Genomic DNA, 18,969 nt, shown 5'->3' on the forward strand with positions numbered 1-18,969 from the left:
TATATTGTTTTGGAGTCTCTTGGGCTCCCTTGGTTTGAAAGGTCTTTTCTTTCTAACGTTGGGGATTTTGTTAATCTATGGCTCTTGTGGAGAGCATTGCCAGCCCAAGTGACATAGTAAAGTTTTAAATTTTATCAGTATATAAATATATACATATATATTCAATATATGTACTTTTTGTTAGATAAAGAATGATTCCTTGTATTTCTCAAAAAGTCTTAGTGTTGTTTTTCCCCTTTCTTCCTTACTGTATTGACTTCCTTTCTTTTCTCTGACTCAAAAGACCACTATTTTTTGTTTTTTTCTTCTATTTTCTCTTTTATGTTACTTATACACTGCTATTTCCCTCTCTAGAGACAAATTCTGCTTGTTGGTTTATTTTTACTTTCCTGGTTTCTATGGTTACCTTAGGCTATATACTCACATCTGATGATTTGGATATTGGAACTGTAGATGAGAGTGACCATACACATTTGTCTTTCTGACTCTCGTTTACCTCAATATAGCCTTTCCTACATTCATCCAAGTACCTGCAAATTTCATGATTTCATTTTTTGGTTACAGTTAAATTGTATTGAATCCTGTATATGAACCACATTTTCCTTATCCATTCCTCAGGTGAAGGACATTTAGGTTATTTACATTTTCTACCTATTGTGAACAGAGCATCAATGCACATAAATGAGCAACTATCTGTGGGGCTGATAAATCCCCAACATTAGTAATAAAAATATTAGGCATACGCCAAGGATTGTATAGTGATGCATGGGTTATGTGGTAGAGTTATTTTATTTGTTTGTGAATTCTCTGTACTGATTTCCATAGGGGCTACATTACTTTGCAATCCCAACAACAATTAATGAGGGCTCTCTTTTCCGTATATCCTCTCTTGCATTTGTTGTTTAGTTGTTTTGTTTATTTTAGCCATTATTTCTGGAGTCTGAAGAAATCTCAAAGCTGTTCTGAATTGCATTTTCCTAATTTCTAAGGATGGTGAACATTTTAAAATAATTTCTAAGTTAATATCTCTTTGAGGACTCTGTTCAGATATATAACCCAGTTTCTGAATGTGTCTTATTGTTGATTTTGTTTTTTGAGTCTGTACCAATGTGCTGGATGTCCGAAGCAACAAAGGAGTTCTAATTGTGTCTTGAGCTGACTTTTGGTGGTTTTGTAGATGGGGGAACCTCTACTTAAGCCACCACCTGACTGTTTTGGGACCTGCAAGTTGGTTCAGTAGGCCTTTACTCTTAACTTTGGCATTCAATTAACCTTTGCTTGGTGAAGCTAATTCCAGTGCAAAGACATTTTGTTTTACAAACAGATATTTTTATTTTGTATGTGTGTATCTGTGTACTGAGTGCATGCCTGGTGTCCATGGCAGCCAGAAGAGAGCATCAGATTCCCTGAAACTGGAGATTCAAATTGTTGTGAGCTGCCATATGGATTATGGGAATCAAACTCTGGTCCTCTGTTGGAGCAGCTGGTGTTCTTAACTGCTGTGCCATCTCTCCAGCCTGGATACCTCAATTTTTTGATAACTACGTTGACTCTATAGGAATGACCAAGGGAGTTCCAAACTAATGCTAAAATTAAATAGGTATAAGATTAGAATAGAAAATATTCTACTGGTCAATAGTAAACAAGAATTTATACTGAGTTAACTATTTTTTTTTTTTTTTTTTTTTGTAATCAACAAGGATTTAATTATGCCAGGGCTGATCTTAAAGGAATGTCTTCAGATGAACATCTTGGGAAAATAAACTCATACTTACTATGACAATAACAGAGAAGGGGTATGTTTGGGTCATACTTTGTGGAATGTGTTACGCTTTGATTTATAAGAATATAGCTCCTGATAAGACAATCACCAATGCCATTGGTAGATTATCTACCCTTCCCAATGAATTAACAACAGCAACAAAAATAATTAAAAGAATCTCAAAAAAGGACAATTATAAGATTAAATGATAAAAGAAAGAGGGATTTGAAAGAAACAAACTGTTATTGCCCTTTTTATGCTGAACTTAGAGTTCAATAGAGTTATAGGTAACTAGGAAAATGTGTGCTCACTGCCAGCTGTCCAGTGGCACCTGTTCATTTTAAAACCGAGAGTTGAGAAGTTACCTATAGTTTGCTAGGTGACTGAATCAAGGTGAGAAGAGAGAGCAGTCTCCAGCTTTAAATTATTCACTAGAAAAGGCTTTGGTCTTTAAACCAATTAAGATGGTACATTTGGTAATGAGGCAAGTCATGGCCTATGGGGGAAGAAGACAGCAATTTCTCATAATCTGGTTACTTAAAAAAAAAAAAAAAAAAGTAGAAATTACTATCTTGAGCCTGTATATCACAACCATTTTTGCCTTTTCTCTATTTGTGGACCTTTCAGTGGAATTATATATTATTAAAAACCTGCTTTGTTTTCACTAGTGTCTTTTATTTGTTATTACCTCATTTCCAACAAATAGTGATCTAGCTTGACCTGGCTTGACCTTCTGGCCAAGGACCATAAATTTATTTTGCAGCTTCAAGGAGGAGAGGACAACTTTTTTTTTTTTTTTAAATCAACCTTGTCCTGCAAACACATTGTGTGTGTGTGTGTGTGTGTGTGTGTGTGTGTGTGTGTGTGTGTGTGTGTATAGCGGGTGAGAGAGTGGATTGGTTTGCTTTTCCCTTGTTGCTGCAGGTGCCTCTCTGTCAGGTATCTTTGTCAGAAGGACAGACTATCAGGGGACTTCCTTTGGGGACAGAGAAAGTCAGCTAATGGATCTGTGACATAAAAGTCCTGTACCAAAAGAGAGAGATGGGATCATTACCTTTTATGAAACCCTTATATGTTATTTAATTTTTCTGGATGAGTCTGTTTTTCTATATGTAGCCAGCAACATGAGAAGTTTCCACTTTTCCGTCATAGTTGTCTTTCATAAATGAATCCCTTTCCTCCAAGCCTATTCCTTCTACCTCAGTGAGGATTTCTGAATAGAAGTCTTTAGGCCTCCTGGTGTGCCATTTTGTCACTGTCTTCTACAGGAAAATTTAACAGGATACATCAGAGTGCAACATACAATCGCATGCTGTGTAATGGTGTCTCAGCTGCGTGTTGTACAATGACTGGCTCCATCATTATTGCCAACTGATGTTGTAGCCACCTTATTTGGTGTAAGAAAATGTAAGTGTATTTCACCATGTTTACTTGAGAAGAAAAATCACTCAAAAATATTTCTCAGATGGCACCTTCTTAAGAAAATCTTCCAGCCTATCACAATTTTTGTGCACTTTGCATAGAAAATTTTTCCTTTTTTTATTCATTATTTTATCTATTTACATTTCAAATGTTGTCCCCCTTTTTGATCTCCCTTTGCTTCTGAGAGGTTGCTCCCTAGCCACCCACCCACTCCCAGCTCACTCCTACAGAATCCCCCTTCACTAGTGCAACATGCCTCTACTAGACCAAGGACCCTCCCATTGATGCCTGATAAGGCAGTCTTCTGCTATGTATGTAGTGGAAACCATGGACCCACCCATGTATACTCTTTGGTTGGTAGTTTAGATCCTAGGAGCTCTCTGGCGTCTGCTTAGTTGATACTGTTGTTCTTATAGGGTTGCAATTCCCTTCATCTCCTTCAGTCCTTCCCCTAAATCTTCCATTGGGGTCTCCAGGCTCCGTCCAATGGTTAGCTGTGAATTTCTGCATCTGTCTTCGTCAGGTCCTGTCAGAACCTTTCAGAAGACAGCCATACCAGTCTCCTGTTTGCAAGCACTTCTTGGCAATACTATTGGGGTTTGGTGTCTGTGGATGGAATGGATCCCAAGGTGGGGCAGTCACTGGATGGCCTTTCCTTCAGTCTGTGCTCCATTTTTTTTTTTTTTTTTTTTTTTTTTTTTTTTTTTTTTTTTTTTTTTTTTTTTTTTTGCTGCTGCATTTCCTTTAGACAGGGTCAGTTCTGGGTGAAAATTTTTAAGATAGGTGGGTGGCCCCATCCCTCCACTGTGGGCCATATTGGGTTTTATCTCCCTGCTCTTGGGTATTTCAGCTAATGTCATCCCCATTGGGTCCTGTGAACTTACCTTTGTGGCATCTGGGGCATTTTAGTGGTTCCCCAATACCCCACCCACATTACTACTTATTTCTATTAGGTATCCTAGCCCTATGGACTTCTCTCCTGTCTCTACCCATACCTTATCCTGCTTTCCATTTTTCTCTCTCCTCCTCTCCTCTCCCACCCACCCAGGTGTTTCCGTTTCTCTGCCTCCCATGATTATTTTGTTCTCCTTCTAAGTGGGAATGAAGCTTCCATAATTTGTCCATCCTTCTTGTTAAGCTTCATATGGTCTGTGAGTTGTATCATTGGTATTCTGAACTTTGGGCTAATATCCGCTTAATCATTGAGTACATACCATGTATGTTCTTTTGGATATAGGTTACTTCATTCAGGATGATATTTTCTAGCTTCATCCATTTGCCAAAAATTCCTGAAGTTCTTGTTTTTAATAGCTGAGTAGTTTCCATTGAGGAACATCTTGGTTGTTTCCAGCTTCTGGCTATTACAAATAAGGCTGCTATGAACATAGTGGAGTATGTGTCCTTGTTGTATGTTGGAGCATCTTTTGGGTATATACCCAATATTAATAAAGCTGAGACTTCAAGTGGAGCTATTTCCAATTATCTGAGGAAATGCCAGATTGATTTCCAAAGTGGTTGTACCAGCTTGCAATCCCGCCAGCCCATTTATCCTTTGTGTAGAGGAAGGCTACTGATTTATTTGAGTTGATTTTATATCGAGTCACTTTCTGAAGTTGTTTATCAGTTGTAGGAGTTCTTTGGTAGAATTTTGGGGGTTGCTGATATATACAATCATATCATCTGCAAATACTGGTACCTTGACTTCTTCCTTTCCAACTTGTATTCCTTTGACCTCCTTTTGTTGTCTAATTGCTCTAGCTAGAACTTCGGGTACCAATTGAATAAATAGGGAGTGAGTAGGCAGCCTTGTCTTGTCCCTGATTTTAGTGGGATTGCTTCAAGTTTCTCTCCATTTAATCTGATGTTGCCTCTTGGTTTGCTGTAGATTGCTTTTATTATGTTTACATATGGATCTTGAATTCCTGACCTCTCCAATACTTTAAACATGAAGGGGTGTTGTATTTTGTCAAAGGCTTTTTCAGTATCTTAATGAGATGATTATATATTTTTTCTTTGAGTTTATGTTGTAGATTATGTTGATGAATTTTTGTATATTGATCCATTGCTGCATCCCTGGGATAAATCCTATTTGATTTTGGTGAATGATGGTTTTGATGTGTTCTTGAAGTCAATTTGTGAGAATTTTGTTGAGTATTTTTGCATTGATACCCATAAGTGAGATTGGTCTGAAGTTCTCTTTCTTTGTTGGTTTTTGTGTTGTTTAGCTGTCACTGTAACTGGCTTTATAGAATGAATTAGCTATTGTTTCTTCTGTTTCTCTTTCCTGGAATAGTTTGAGAAGTATTCAGATTAGGTCTTCTGATAAAATTCTGCACTAAAACCATCTTGCTCTGGGCTGTTCTTGGTTGGGAGACTTTTATTGACTGTTTCTATTTCCTTAGGGTTTATGGGACTGTTTAGATGGTTTATCTGATCTGATTTAACTTTGGTACCTGGTATCTGTCTAGAAAATTATCCATTTCATCTAGATCTTCCAGTTTTGTTGAATATAGGCTTCTGTAGTAGGAACTGATAATTTTTTGAATTTCCTCAGTTTCTGTTGTTATGTCTCCCTTTTCATTTCTGATTTTTGTTAACTTGGATACTTTCTCTGAGCCCTTTAGTTTGCCTAAGGATTTATCTATCTTGTTGATTTTCTCAAAGACCAGCTCTTAATTTTGTCGAATGTTTATGTGGTTCTCTTTGTTTCTCATTAGTTTATTTCAGCCCTGAATTTGATTATTTCCAGCTGTCTACTCCTCTTGGGGCATGTTTGTTTCTTTTTGTTCTAGAGCTTTCAGATGTGCTGTTAAGTTGTTAGTGTATCACCTCTCGAATTTTTTTATGAAGCCAGCACTGTTTTCATTTTGTTTCAAAAATTTGGGTATGCTGTGTCTTCATTTTCATTGAATTCTATAAAGTCCTTAATTTTTTCTTCATTTCTTCCCTGACCAATTTATCATTGAGTAGAGAATTATTCAGTTTCCATGTGTATGTGAGCTTTCTGTTGTTTTTGTTGTTATTGAAGACCGGCCATAGTCCATGATGATCTGATAAAATGCATAGAATTATTTTCATGTTCTTGTATCTTTTGAGGCTTTTTTTGTGTTTGATTATATAATCAGTTTTGGAGAAGGTACCATGAGGTGCTGAGAAAAAGGTATATTCTTTTGCTTTAGGGTGAAATGTTCTGTAGATATCTGTTAAATCCATATGGTTCATGACTTCTGTTAGTTTCACTGTATATCTGTTTAGTTTCTGTTTCCATAATCTGTCCATTGCTGAGAGTGGGGTGTTAAAGTCTCCCACTATTATTGTGTGAAGTTCAATGTATGTTTTGAGTTTTAGTAGCATTTTCTTTACAAATGTGAGTGCCCTTGCATTTTGGGCATAGATGTTCAGAATTGAGAGTTCAGTTTGGTAGAGTTTTCCTTTGATGAGTACAAAATGTCCTTCCCTATCTCTTCTGATAACTTTTGGTTGAAAGCCTATTTTATTGGATATTATCATGATTACTCCTGCTTATTTTTTGGGACCATTTGCTTGAAAAATTTTTCCAGTTTTTTTGTTTGAGGTAGTGTCTGTCTTTGTTACTTAGATGTGTTTTCTGTATGCAGCAAAATCCTGGGTCTTGTTTATGTATCTAGTCAGCTTAAGATTTTTCATTGGGTAATTGAATCCATTGATGTTGAGAGATGTTAAGGAGAAGTGATTGTTGCTTCTTGTTATTTTTGTTGTTAGAAATGGTATTATGTTTGTGTGTGTTTTTTTCTTTTGGGTTTGTTGTGAGATAATTAATTTCTTGATTTTCCTTGGGTATAGTTTCTCTCCTTGTGTTGGAGTTTTTCTTCCATTGTCTTCTGTAGGGGTTGGATTACTAGAAAGATACTGTTTAAATTTGGTTTTGTCATAGAATATCTTGGTTTCTCAATTCATGATGATTGAGAGTTTTGCTGCGTATTGTATCTTGGTTTTGTATTTGTGTTCTCTTGAGGTCTGCATGACGTCTGTCAAAGGTCTCCTGGCTTATAGAGTCTCTGTTGAAAAGTCTGTTGAAATTGTGATAGATCTGCCTTTATATGTTACTTAGCCTTTTCCCTTTACCACTTTTAATACGTTCTCCTTGTTCTGTGTATTGATTATTATGTGATAGGTGGATTTCTCTTCTGGTCCAATCTATTTGTTGTTCAGTAAGCTTCTTATCTGTTTATGGGCATCTCTTTCTTTAGGTTAGGGAAGTTTTCTTTTATGACTATATTAAAGATATTTTCTGGCCCTTTGAATTTTGAATCTTCACTCTCTTCTATTCCTATCATTCTTAAGTTTGTTCTTTTCATTGTGTCCTAAATTTCCTGTGTGTTTTAGGTTAGGAGGTTTCTGCACTTTGTATTTTCTTTGATTGCTGTGTCAGTATTTTCTATGGTATCTTCTACACCTGAGATTCTCTCTTCTATCTCTTGTATTCTGTTGCTGATGCTTGCATTTGTAACTCCTGATCTCTTTACTAAGTTTTCCATTTCCAGGCTTGACTCACTTTGTGATTTCTTTATTGTTTCTATTTCCATTTTTAGGTCTTGATGGTTTTGTTTAGTTCCTTCTCCTGTTTGATTGTGTTTTCCTGTATTTCCTTAAGAAATTTATATGTTTCCTCTTGAAGTGCTTCTACCTGTTTATCCTTGTTTTCTTGTATATTTTTGAGCGAGTTATTTATATCCTCCTTAAGGTCCACTATCATCTTCATGAGATATGATTTAAGTCAGAATCTTGCTTTTCAGGTGTGTTAGGGTATCCAGAGTTTGCTGTGGTAGAAGAACTGGGTTCCAATGGTACCAAGTGGCATGGGTTTCTGTTGTTCATGTTATTGTGTTTGCCTCTTTCCATGTGGTTATCTCTGGCGTTAAGTGACCTTGCTGTCTCTGACTAGAGCCTGTTCCTCTTGTGAACCTGGTTATGATCAACCTCATTGAGACAGGGTGTCTCTGGGTGTGGGAAGGGACTGGGAACTCCGGATTTGCAAGCCTGGTTATGACAGACTTCCTGGGAGTCAAGCTGTTTTTGGATGTGGGCAACTGGGGGAATACTGGAGCACCTGCTTTGCCCCCAGGAACAGTTCTGCACCAGAAGAATGATGTCTCTCCAGGGTGGATAGGTCCTGTCAATTTTGGGTCCTATGGAGGTTCCAGTTATGCTTGGTATTGGGATGGGGAGTGTCACCTGGGAGCCTGATTATAATGTATGTCTTGGGAGTCAACCTGTCTATGGGTGTGGACAAGGGGGAAAGACTGAAGCACCTGACACTCCCCTGGGGACAGTTGTGGCTGCATAGAAAATTTTAATGTGATGTGCTTTCAATTCAGGTTAAAAAAAAAAATAGGACAATTATACTGGTTGTGCCTTCCTAAGTCCTGAGACAACACAGTATGTGGGAATTCAATGGAGCCCATAGATGTACTATATTTTTTGTCAGTAATAGTTAACTGATTTTTTGGTGTGTTGTGAACTTTGCAAAGTGTTACAGTCTTAGAGCCTGCACTTCAGGATGATGTGTGAATCTTGATATTCTACATTTCCTCCAGTTTTGTAGGTTTCAAGTCCAGCACTGGTGTATACCTGAGACTTCCTGGCATTCTTTTCCTACCTAGTCTTACTGTTCTCATTTAGGAGCATTTTGATCAGTTTAGCTTGATTAAAAAAAAATGCTTTATGTTAATGTGGGTTTGAAGGACATTTAAGAGCAGAAATTACTTACATGATGCTTCTTATTTTCCTTCTAGGAAAAACGCAAAGCTGAGGAAGCTCTCACTGACCTCAGACGTCAGTATGAAACAGAAGTAGGAGACTTACAGGTGACCATTAAAAGGTTAAAAAAGGTGTGTATGTGGCATCTAGATATTCTAGAAACAGCCTTAGTATCTCATTAATTGAAACTGGAAAATTTTTGAATTCTATTAAAGTGGAAGTAAGAATGACATTTCTTAGTTTGTCCAACTCCTTGAGACACTTATTTTTAAAGGCCCATCTGACTTTTAACATGGGAATAATAAAATGTTTTATCCTTGAACAGTTATCATACCTGTGGCTTTAGTTTCATTTATTAATTGCTTTGAGTGAATCCCTTGTTTTTAGTAGAAAGTCTGTTCTTTACTGAAACATTTTCTGGATAGGCCAGGAATCCTTGAATTCCTGTTCCTACCTGACTTCAAGCTGTGTGACAGATAACTAGTAAATATTAAGATTAAGTGAAATAAAAAGCTTTAAGTAGAAAGTTATGTGTCTAGAAATCACCTGATTACTGAGAGGTAAGGAAAAAATTGTAGAAATATGAGCAAAAGCATGTTTAAGTCCTGGCATTCTCTCTCATTGTTCCAATGAACAGTTTCTTTGTGCTCTGTGTCTTGCTAGCGCGTGTTTAAAAGTGGCTGTGGAGTGAGACAGCAGGATAGGTGAGACTTGGAGGCCTTACCTGCCTTGGTGCAGATGTTTATAGTGTAATTGATATTGTGCTATCAAATTGACATCTCCATATACAGAAACAATAATAACAACATCAACAAACCCTCTTACTGTCACTACAAGCTGATGTCTCAGGGTTAAGCTTATATCTTACATGTGGTTGTTTCCATAAGTACTGCAAATAGCATTAGACTTCATAAACATCAAAAGAAAAAAAAAAACACCAAGAGAATGTCTCAATTCTGAGCATCTATGCCCCAAATGTTAGGGCACCATCATTCATAAAAGAAATTTTTCTAAAGCCCAAAACACACATTGGACCCCACACAATAATAGTGGGAGACCTCAACAACCCACTCTTACCAATGGACATGTCATTGAAACAGAAACTAACCAGAGACACATTGAAACTAAAACACAATTTTAATAATAAATTTTCCCACCTAACCATAGCAGTTGATATTTTATCAAATATAATGTATTAAGATCATTCCCATAATTTGAAAATGTTAAATATGGGTCTGATCATTTTCTTAGATATACTAAGAAAATGTTGTACTTTGGTCAGCTTTCTTTAAGTATTTCTTTTGAGACTTAGCCTTGATCTATTTAACCACAGTCTTGATCAGCTTGACCTTGAATTCACTGTGTAACCAAGGCTGGCTCCAGACTTACCAATCTTTCTGCCTATGCCTCATCTTGATTAATAATTGATAGGAAATTGATTGCCCAGACTCATGGGGAAGTTATTTTTGCATTAGATATTCTTGAACTCTAGTATGAGTGTCTCATCAGCTAGCAAAGAGATCCGTGTGCAACGTCATAGTTTATTTTCTCTCTGTGCCTGTTTAGCGACACATCATGTTTAGTTAGTTATTACCGATTTCAGTTATTGTTGCAAACATTTCTTAAGTTCACCATGAAGAAAAAAGGTGGGTCTGACATTAACACTTGTCTTAAATTTTAATTCTAGCATGCATCTGTCTTCCTAGTACTTGAGAGGTACTGTAAACAGCAGTTTAAAGCAAAATTGTGACTAGACTCTGCATTATGAGACTGTATCTACCAAACCAAAATGGCAACAAAAAATGTATACACTGTAACAGAAAGTAAGATATTACAAAGATTACAAAGTAAAAGAGAAAGTGTTAAGCAGAGATGTGTTGTAAGTTATTTGATGACATTGTGAACCCCAAGATTGTGTACTGGACAAACCTTGTTGTGGTGTGGCTCAGCACTAGCAGACACCTTTCACCCAAGACCTTTCTGTTTATTGTAAACAGGTTGTTGTAGTGTGGTCTTTTGTAACACACACCCTTAAGTCTTCATTTGGCGAATCAATATTTGGGATTTTGTTTTAAAATACAACCGACAGGATAAAAAAGAATGCACACATTTCTTTAGCAAACAAGGAAAGAAAGAATTGCTTTATAGGGCTTTTCCAGTATTTTAAAGAAAATAAGTTCAATAATAAAAATCCCCCTTCAAATGTTTGTGTTATTTAGAACAAATGTTTTAATATTAAGGATTTTATGTCATTTAATGATTCATAAAGCCATAAAGTGTTAAAAATTGAAAATGGCTAGAATACCCTCATTCATATTCAAGAATATCGCTAATCCTCACCAAAGCACTTCTAAATGAGTTTTGTTTTCTTTTTCAGCTTGAAGAGCAGTCAAGACAAATAAGTCAAAAGCAAGATGTGACTGCTTTAAAGAAACAAATTTATGATTTAACAATGGTAAGAATTATACTGCACTAGAAGAAATTTATTTCCTGTTAGACAGTGTCTTACTTACCTTCTATAGGGATGATAAAGCAACATGACCCCAAATAACTTGGGGAGAAAAGTTTACTCCATCTTACAGCTCTCAGATAATAATCACCAGGAAAAGTCAGGGCAGGAAGAGAAGCAGAAGCTGATGACAAACACTGCTTCTTGGCTTGCTCCATAACTTTCCTTCTTGTACAACCTAGGACCACCTGTCTGGAGATGATAGCACCCACAGTGGAAACTTTCATATCGATTATTAATCAAGAAAATGCCCAATAGACTTGTCTATAAGTCAGTCTTATGGAGATGTTTTTCCAATTTAGATTTTCCACTTCCCAAATGACTCTAACTTGTGTCAAGTTGACAAAAATGTAACTTAACACAACAACATGCCCATGCTTGTAGTGTTTATTGCTTTTTGTATTTCAGGAATAAAGGTGTAAAGAGAAACTGATACTATAATTATAAAAATTTTTTGCAAATATTATAAGAGTTTTTCCCTTCAATTATGTACCATATGCATGGTTTTATTCTTTTATATTTATTTACTTAAAGTGATGCATATATGGTGTTGAAAATTAGCTTATGTGGCTAGTATGTGTGCCTTCCTCTGCCTTCAGCCTTTCTCTCTGATCTTTTAAGAAAATCTGTTCCTATGTTTATAGTTTCTTTCTCTGTCATCAATGACATTTACCTTTGCTAAGTTATTTTATTTGTTTTGATTTTAGATTAATCTCAAAAATTAAAAGTGCTTTGCGTACTCTGGCTCTTGAGTTGGAGTTGCACGACTTTCGATCTAATCAGCATTATTCAGTTTAGGAGAGATCTGCCCTAGCCTCACAGTCTGTGCCATTCCTGATGCCGTTGCACTGTAGTCGGCTTTACGTCTGGATCCTGACTTTCATGAAGAGTTGCTGCTTTCTTGGATTTTCTGATTGTGTTTTTTCGGTTTCTTGTTTTAAGAAAGATGGTTTAAATAGGGTTACTGTTGCTGTGATGAAACACTGTGTTCAACAGCAACCTGGAGAGGGTTTACTTCAGTCACAGTTCCAGTTTCCAGTTCACAGTTCATCTGTAGCTGTGAAGGCAGGAACTCAAGTAGAGCAGGAACCTGGAGACAGCAGTTGATGTTGAAGCCATGAGATGGTGCCACTTAGGGATTTGATGCCTCTGGGTTACTCAGCCTGCTTTTTTTTTTTTTTTTTTTAAATTTTTTTATTTTTATTTTTTTATTTTTATAGAGCCCAGGACTTCAGCTCACAAAAAAAATACCTACAAGGTGCTGAGTCCTCCCATATCAATCTAATTGAGAAAATGCCCTATGGATTTGCCTATAGCCAGATCCAAAACTCTAGCTTAGGTCAAGCTGATATAAAACTAGGCAGCACAAAGATAACCATCTTTGTTATGCCACTACTACTATAAAAATGCTTTATTTTCCCCTCAAAGTGTTAATTGTATGAAATATATTATTGTAATGAAATGACAGTTTTACTGGATTGTTTTAATCTTGTTGTACGTAAATATCAACCTAAAATTTCTTTACTTTGAGCCCTTCATTATAACTATATTTCTTTGACTTCATGGACCTTGAGGGTCATTACACTCAGTGTTTCTTGCTTCTGGGAAAAATGAAGCAGTACATAGCATAACTGTCACAATCTTATCTTTCCCTCTTCTTGAAATCTTCTTGTTCAAAGAACAATTGATTCAACTATTGTGTATTATTAAGTGAATATTTAAATTTTTAACATCATTCATTATCATTCATTATTCTTGTATGTGGCATTTGATACCAAAATATGGTAGACAAGAGTTGGTCACTATGCCTCTGATATGTTATTCTAGGCAGACAGACAGAAAGACAGATGCACATGTTTCTGTTCACACATGCATGTGTGTGTGCACACAGACACACACACACACAGACACAGACACACACACACACACAAACATACTTTATTGAAAGTTTGTCTAAATGACTAGATAAGAAACCCTGTCTGTGCAGAAGAAATTGGCCTCAAACTCACAAACATCCACCGGTCTCTGCCTCTTCACTACTGAGATTAAAGACAAATTCCACCTTGCCCAACTGATTCTAATTTATTTCCCCTGTGTTCCTCGCCCCTTTTCGAGTCCCCTTCGCCCGAGAAAGAGACACGTGAGGCAGTGTTCGGGTGGTTACTACAGCGAGGCTTTATTCTTGTATCAGCAGAAGCAGAAAGACCCAAAGCCCGGGAAAGGCACTGCTATATGTACCCTAGAGTGGCGTGTTCACTTCTGATTGGCTGTTCACTCATCACCCCATATTACGCCCAGGGATGGGCAGTGACTTTGTCGAGCTTTTGCCTTTTGCACCTGCGCAGTTAGTTGTTTACTTGTGGGAGCACAGGATGCCCGCGCCATCTTGTAATGATGAATGCTGTCAAGCTCACCGAGGCTCCTAACACCCCTGTCCCCTCTCCTTTTAAAAATTTTATTTACTTTTATTTTATGGGTGTTTTGTCCTGATATATGTATATGCCATAAAAATAAAATAAAAATCTGGTGTCCACAAAGTCTAAAAGATGGCATGGGACCTCTGGAAGTGGAGTTACAAATAGTTTTGAGTCACCATATTGGTTCTGGGAGTGGAACGCAGGTTCTCTGGAACAGCAACAAGTGTCCTCAACTGTGGAGCCACCTCTCTAGCTCCCTAGTTCCACTTCTCATTCTCCATTTGGGTCTTTGACCAGGCAACTTGGCCTTTTCTTTGTTCAACAGCAGGACCTCCTAAGCATTGAAGGTTGCCACGGTGCCTTTTATTAGTATAATTAAATACTGGAGGCAGGCTATCTTTATTTAGCTCACAGTGGGAAGGATTCAAGAGCTTAGTGCAGTGTCAACTTAACTTTGTTGCTGAACTGATAGTAGACAGCTGGGAAAAGTAGCCAAAAGGCAAACAGGAAATAAATAGTGACCTCCAGAAACCACTTCCAAGGACAGCACTCTAGCTTACCTAAGGAACACAATTTTGGCTTAATTTTCCATTAACATCAGTGCATTATTATCAGCCCTTATTCATTATAGTTTGGGATAGATTTCAAGTACAAAATGAAGAAAGGCTTTAAACTTTAATAATGTACAACATTTGAATATATAATCGATTTTTTGAGCAGGAAAATGTGAAGAACTAAGGAAAGGTAAATGTTATTTTTATGGGGCTGCACTAGCTAGTTTATAATAGAAATTTTCATATAAACGGATGCTGCAAATTGACACAGTAGCTGTTTTTCTTTATTTTAGATAGTTCACCAATAATGACACAGTGTCACCAATATATATTTAATCAAGCTTTGCCGAACTACCTAGAGGATATTAATCCTCTAGGCTAATCTGGCTACCTCCCAGCCAAAATACCTGAGATACTAGCATTTTAGTATATTCTAGTTCTCTGGACTAAAGATGAAATTTTCTATGATCTCTCTTCTTGCTATCCTTGTGGCTCAATCTGTCTTCTGTCTTTCTCCCTCCCCTAGCTGACGGAAGTCCCACCCTATTATTTCTTATGCCCAGCCATTTCATGATCAGCTTTTATTGACAAAGCAGAGAATAAATGGTAAGCATTGTTTACACAAACTTGAGACAGGAGATTTTAAAGATAAACATTGCAATGCTTTGTCCAGACTGAAATAAGATATGAGGGCAGAAAAATTAGCATTTGAATATTACAAGGATAGACTTTACACAGTGCACAATATTATGCCTACATATGTTAACTGCAAGAAAAGTCTGAGTCTAATGCATCTCATGATTTATTTGCTTTAGGAAAATCAAAAACTCAAGAAAGAACTTTTGGAAGCACAGACAAATGTAGCTTTTCTACAGAGTGAACTAGATGCTTTGAAAAGTGATTATGCTGACCAGAGTCTGAATTCTGAACGGTATGAAACTATTCATAACAGAGGGTCATTTGTTAACTTTGGGGAATATATATTGCTTTGTAAATATGCTACCTTTAATGACAGATTTCCTCGTGTGTGTGTGTGTGTGTGTGTGTGTGTGTGTGTGTGTGTGTGTGTAAAGAGTTTTGAATTATAGGTCTCTTAGGACAGTGCAGGGCCTAAAATATTTGTTTTAAGTGGCTTTGGGAGGAAAATACTGTGTAAAAACAAACCTGTGTTAAAAGTGGTTGTCAGATAGGAATCCTGGCCTAAAGCAAGAGCCATTAACTTACTCAGTGCTTAGTTCTGAGGTATTGGTATTAGCAACATATAACTTCATATAATCAGAGACAGACATTTTTACATGAGAAACACAGTTATATGCATATATAAGGAGAGTAAATTTGGACATTTGAGGAAAAGAAATTTTATTTATTTATTTATTTTTGCTTTCAAACTTTCAGAATTAAGGCATTATAGTATAATTAAATGGTACAACTTTTACTGCATGTACTCTGTCTGCATCCTTAGAGGTAATGAGGTGTAAGTTCAGCATATGTAAAATAAAAGAAACATATGCCACTGCTCTTTAGAAATTTTAAGTTCAGTTGGAAAATCCAAAACAAAAAGTTAAGCAGTGTACACTGAGGAGGGCCAGCAGTAATAACATTAGCTACATCAGGGCCAGTTTCAGCCTTTGTTCAGGAGACACAGGAGGTGAATACAAGAGAAAAGATCTGCTTTTGTTGGGCAAGCAACAAGAGGATCCCATGACAGCAATATCAGCTGAAGCAAGTAGAATTGCCACCTACCAGGACAATCCTTGGCGCATTATTAGTGTTCATGACTTCATCTGTGGAATATCCTCTCTTGTAGAGACTCTTATTATCTCCACTTTACAGATAGGAGAAACAAAACGTCTTAGAGACATAGGTAAAAGGAAAAAAAAAGCAAACTCACAGAGAAGGACTGGCTTGGAGAAACAGAGATGATTAGACCACTGGTTTGAATAAGAACCTTTTAGAACACAAAAAGTTGATAAACAAGTTTACAGACATTCTGATAGGGACCAGCTTTTTGGCTAAGAGACTGAAACTTCTATGTGGCACTGGCTTTTAACTCAGCAGCAAATGGACGGGTTTCTATAAATGAAAGCTGATAGCTCATGAGGATGGGGAGATAGTGATGAGTTTGCCTATGCCCCGCCCCATGCTCACACCGGCTGTCTCTTTTCTCCTCACTGAAAGATAACATATGATTTTGCAGGGATCTGGAAATAATCCGAGAGTACACAGAAGATCGAAGTAGTCTTGAGAGGCAAATTGAAATCCTCCAGTAAGTTCTTTTATAAAATGCTCAGTGCATTTTAGCCAATTTGTGGTAATGAAACATATAACACAACCTGCCGTGTCCAGGGTTTAGGTCACTGTGTCTTCTCAATGCAGCACATTTGGCATGGCTGCTACCCTTTCTGATTCATTTACCTCTAACTGAATTACTCCAGTGCAGTCTAGTTCTCCAAGTGTCTGCAAGTTAGAAAAGCATATCTCATGTGTTCGTGTTATATCTCTTAGGAATGAGGCCTTCAACCTCGATGGGCTATACTGGTATCAGGAGAGATCCTCAGGTCCACACATGAATGGGCCATAGGACAGTGTTTAGTCATTTTTTTTCTACTTTTTTATACACACACACACACACACACACACACACACACACACACCTATATATGCCCTTAGGTTTTGTTTTTTTGTTCAATACACTATTGCCTAAAAAATTCTATCCTAAACTTCAACTTCACAATAACTTGTGGTACTTTGATCCTTTAAGGGTCTTTTTCATGAAACCTTGGTGTTCCTGCATTTGTTCAGGTATACTGTATAGTCTTTGTTTTTCAATCTTCTAAATGAAATAATGTTAGGCTGGGCATATTTTTCTTATACAATTTTTAGAATTCATTAAGTCTCAGCTGTGGAAACTGCAGACGTCATGTGTTATATAGACTTATGAGTTCATTTACTCATTAACTCAGTAAATAACTTTCTTGGTTAACAGCTTTCATGGGTGAGGTACTGGGGATAGAATAGTGAATGGTAGACTCCTTAAGAGTCTAGTAGAGGAGGAAGATAGAACCTGGTTACTCAAAGAAATAAATAAATTACATATATAATTATATATATGTATGTATGTGTATCAACATATCAATACACACATATGTATGTATGTCACCAAATTTAGAAGAATACAACAAAGGAAAAGTATATGTTTCCCCCATTGAGAGCTATGGAAGGTCAATAAGTTATTCCTGGTGGAAGTGATAAAAGAACTGAGAGATGAAGGATCAAGTGGCTACAAATAAGAAAACTAGATACTCTGTGGGAAAAGGACTCTGAGACCCTCATATTTTCCCTAAGGAAACTGGATGTTAAATGACTTTGATTATATCCTGTGAGGTTCTTAAGTTCATATTTAAACTCTTAATTAGTCTAAGATCAGTAGTCAAGTGTTTGCTTGATATAGAAATCCCATCAAGGGCATGAAGAGGAAGAGATGTAGGAATAGCCAGCATGCTACATAGCACACTGCATCTCTGCCTGGGACTGAGCCATGTGAACTGGAGAATAAAGAACTGTCTGAAGCCTGTTGACACAAGAGTTATCCGTGGGAAGAGTGAGTACCTCAGCTCACCAAATTTATTCTTAAAATGCTCCCAGATGGGCAGGAAAGTAAATTAATTAACCCACTCATTGTAATTTGTTTCTGACTTTGTTTCTGGGGTTTGAAAGGAAACAGAAAGTTACAAGAAGTATGACATCTGTGAATTCTGAATGTCACTGCCTGAAAGAAGAGTGGGAACATTGATCTTCTGGTGTGGTGTGTTTGTCTACTTCTTCCCATACAGGTCAGCTAACCGGAAGCTGCATGACAGTAACGACGGCCTGAGGAGTGCACTGGAAACTACTTACAGCAAGCTCAACAGGTCCTTGGTATGCAGTGTCTTCTTACAAGATATTCAGGTCTTTCTCTTGATCAAGCGTTTTAGGTCACAAAAACAATATGATACTTTAGGATAACTTTATGTTGATCTTATAGTGAGATAGTTGTAAAGTAAAAGGATAATGGTTTTTAAATCAAAATATATGGTCTGCCCATTTATATAAATAAGTGAAATGATGTTAACCAAATTCTTAAATTAAATATTCTAAGAAATAAGGGAAAGATTTTAAATGTGTGATTTTTTTTCCCCTCTGGAAGATTTAATGATATAGGAGCTGATTAGTTTGCAGAGAAGGACAGCAAAGAAAATGTGAGATATCTTGTGGTCATTAAAAACAATGTTGCCAGTTGATGTAGCTGTGATTCTGGCCAGTGATCGTCTCTACTGCATGCACTTGACCTTGAGCTTTGGGTTTGGGGTTCTAAACCTTCCTGGCACAAACAAGTTTGCCCAGATTTCATTTGTAATGAAGCCCCTTATTGTGTTTTTGTGACTCAGCTTTAGGAATGAGACTATAGTGTCATATTAGGATGTGGAATACTTATTCAATTAGATTTTGTTTCTAGAAGAGACAAATCTGAGGAAGCTGATGTAGTGCTCTCTTGGCACACCTGAAGAGCAAGCAGACTTTTGTGGA

The 18,969-nt window shown here is 36.9% G+C and overlaps 1 protein-coding gene across 1 annotated transcript in view; it reads left to right on the top strand.

Moving 5' to 3' along the window:
- Rasef (RAS and EF-hand domain containing) overlaps positions 1-18,969 on the top strand; it is a 65,953-nt gene that overhangs the window by 24,916 nt on the left and 22,068 nt on the right. The window contains exons 4-8 of the mRNA XM_034503693.2: positions 8,959-9,054; positions 11,301-11,378; positions 15,219-15,334; positions 16,601-16,669; positions 18,237-18,321. Coding sequence (XP_034359584.1) covers positions 8,959-9,054; positions 11,301-11,378; positions 15,219-15,334; positions 16,601-16,669; positions 18,237-18,321 — 444 coding nt within the window. The remainder of the gene's footprint in view (positions 1-8,958; positions 9,055-11,300; positions 11,379-15,218; positions 15,335-16,600; positions 16,670-18,236; positions 18,322-18,969) is intronic.

Source organism: Arvicanthis niloticus, chromosome 5 (assembly GCF_011762505.2).
Source record: "Arvicanthis niloticus isolate mArvNil1 chromosome 5, mArvNil1.pat.X, whole genome shotgun sequence".
NCBI classification, from domain to species: domain Eukaryota; kingdom Metazoa; phylum Chordata; class Mammalia; order Rodentia; family Muridae; genus Arvicanthis; species Arvicanthis niloticus.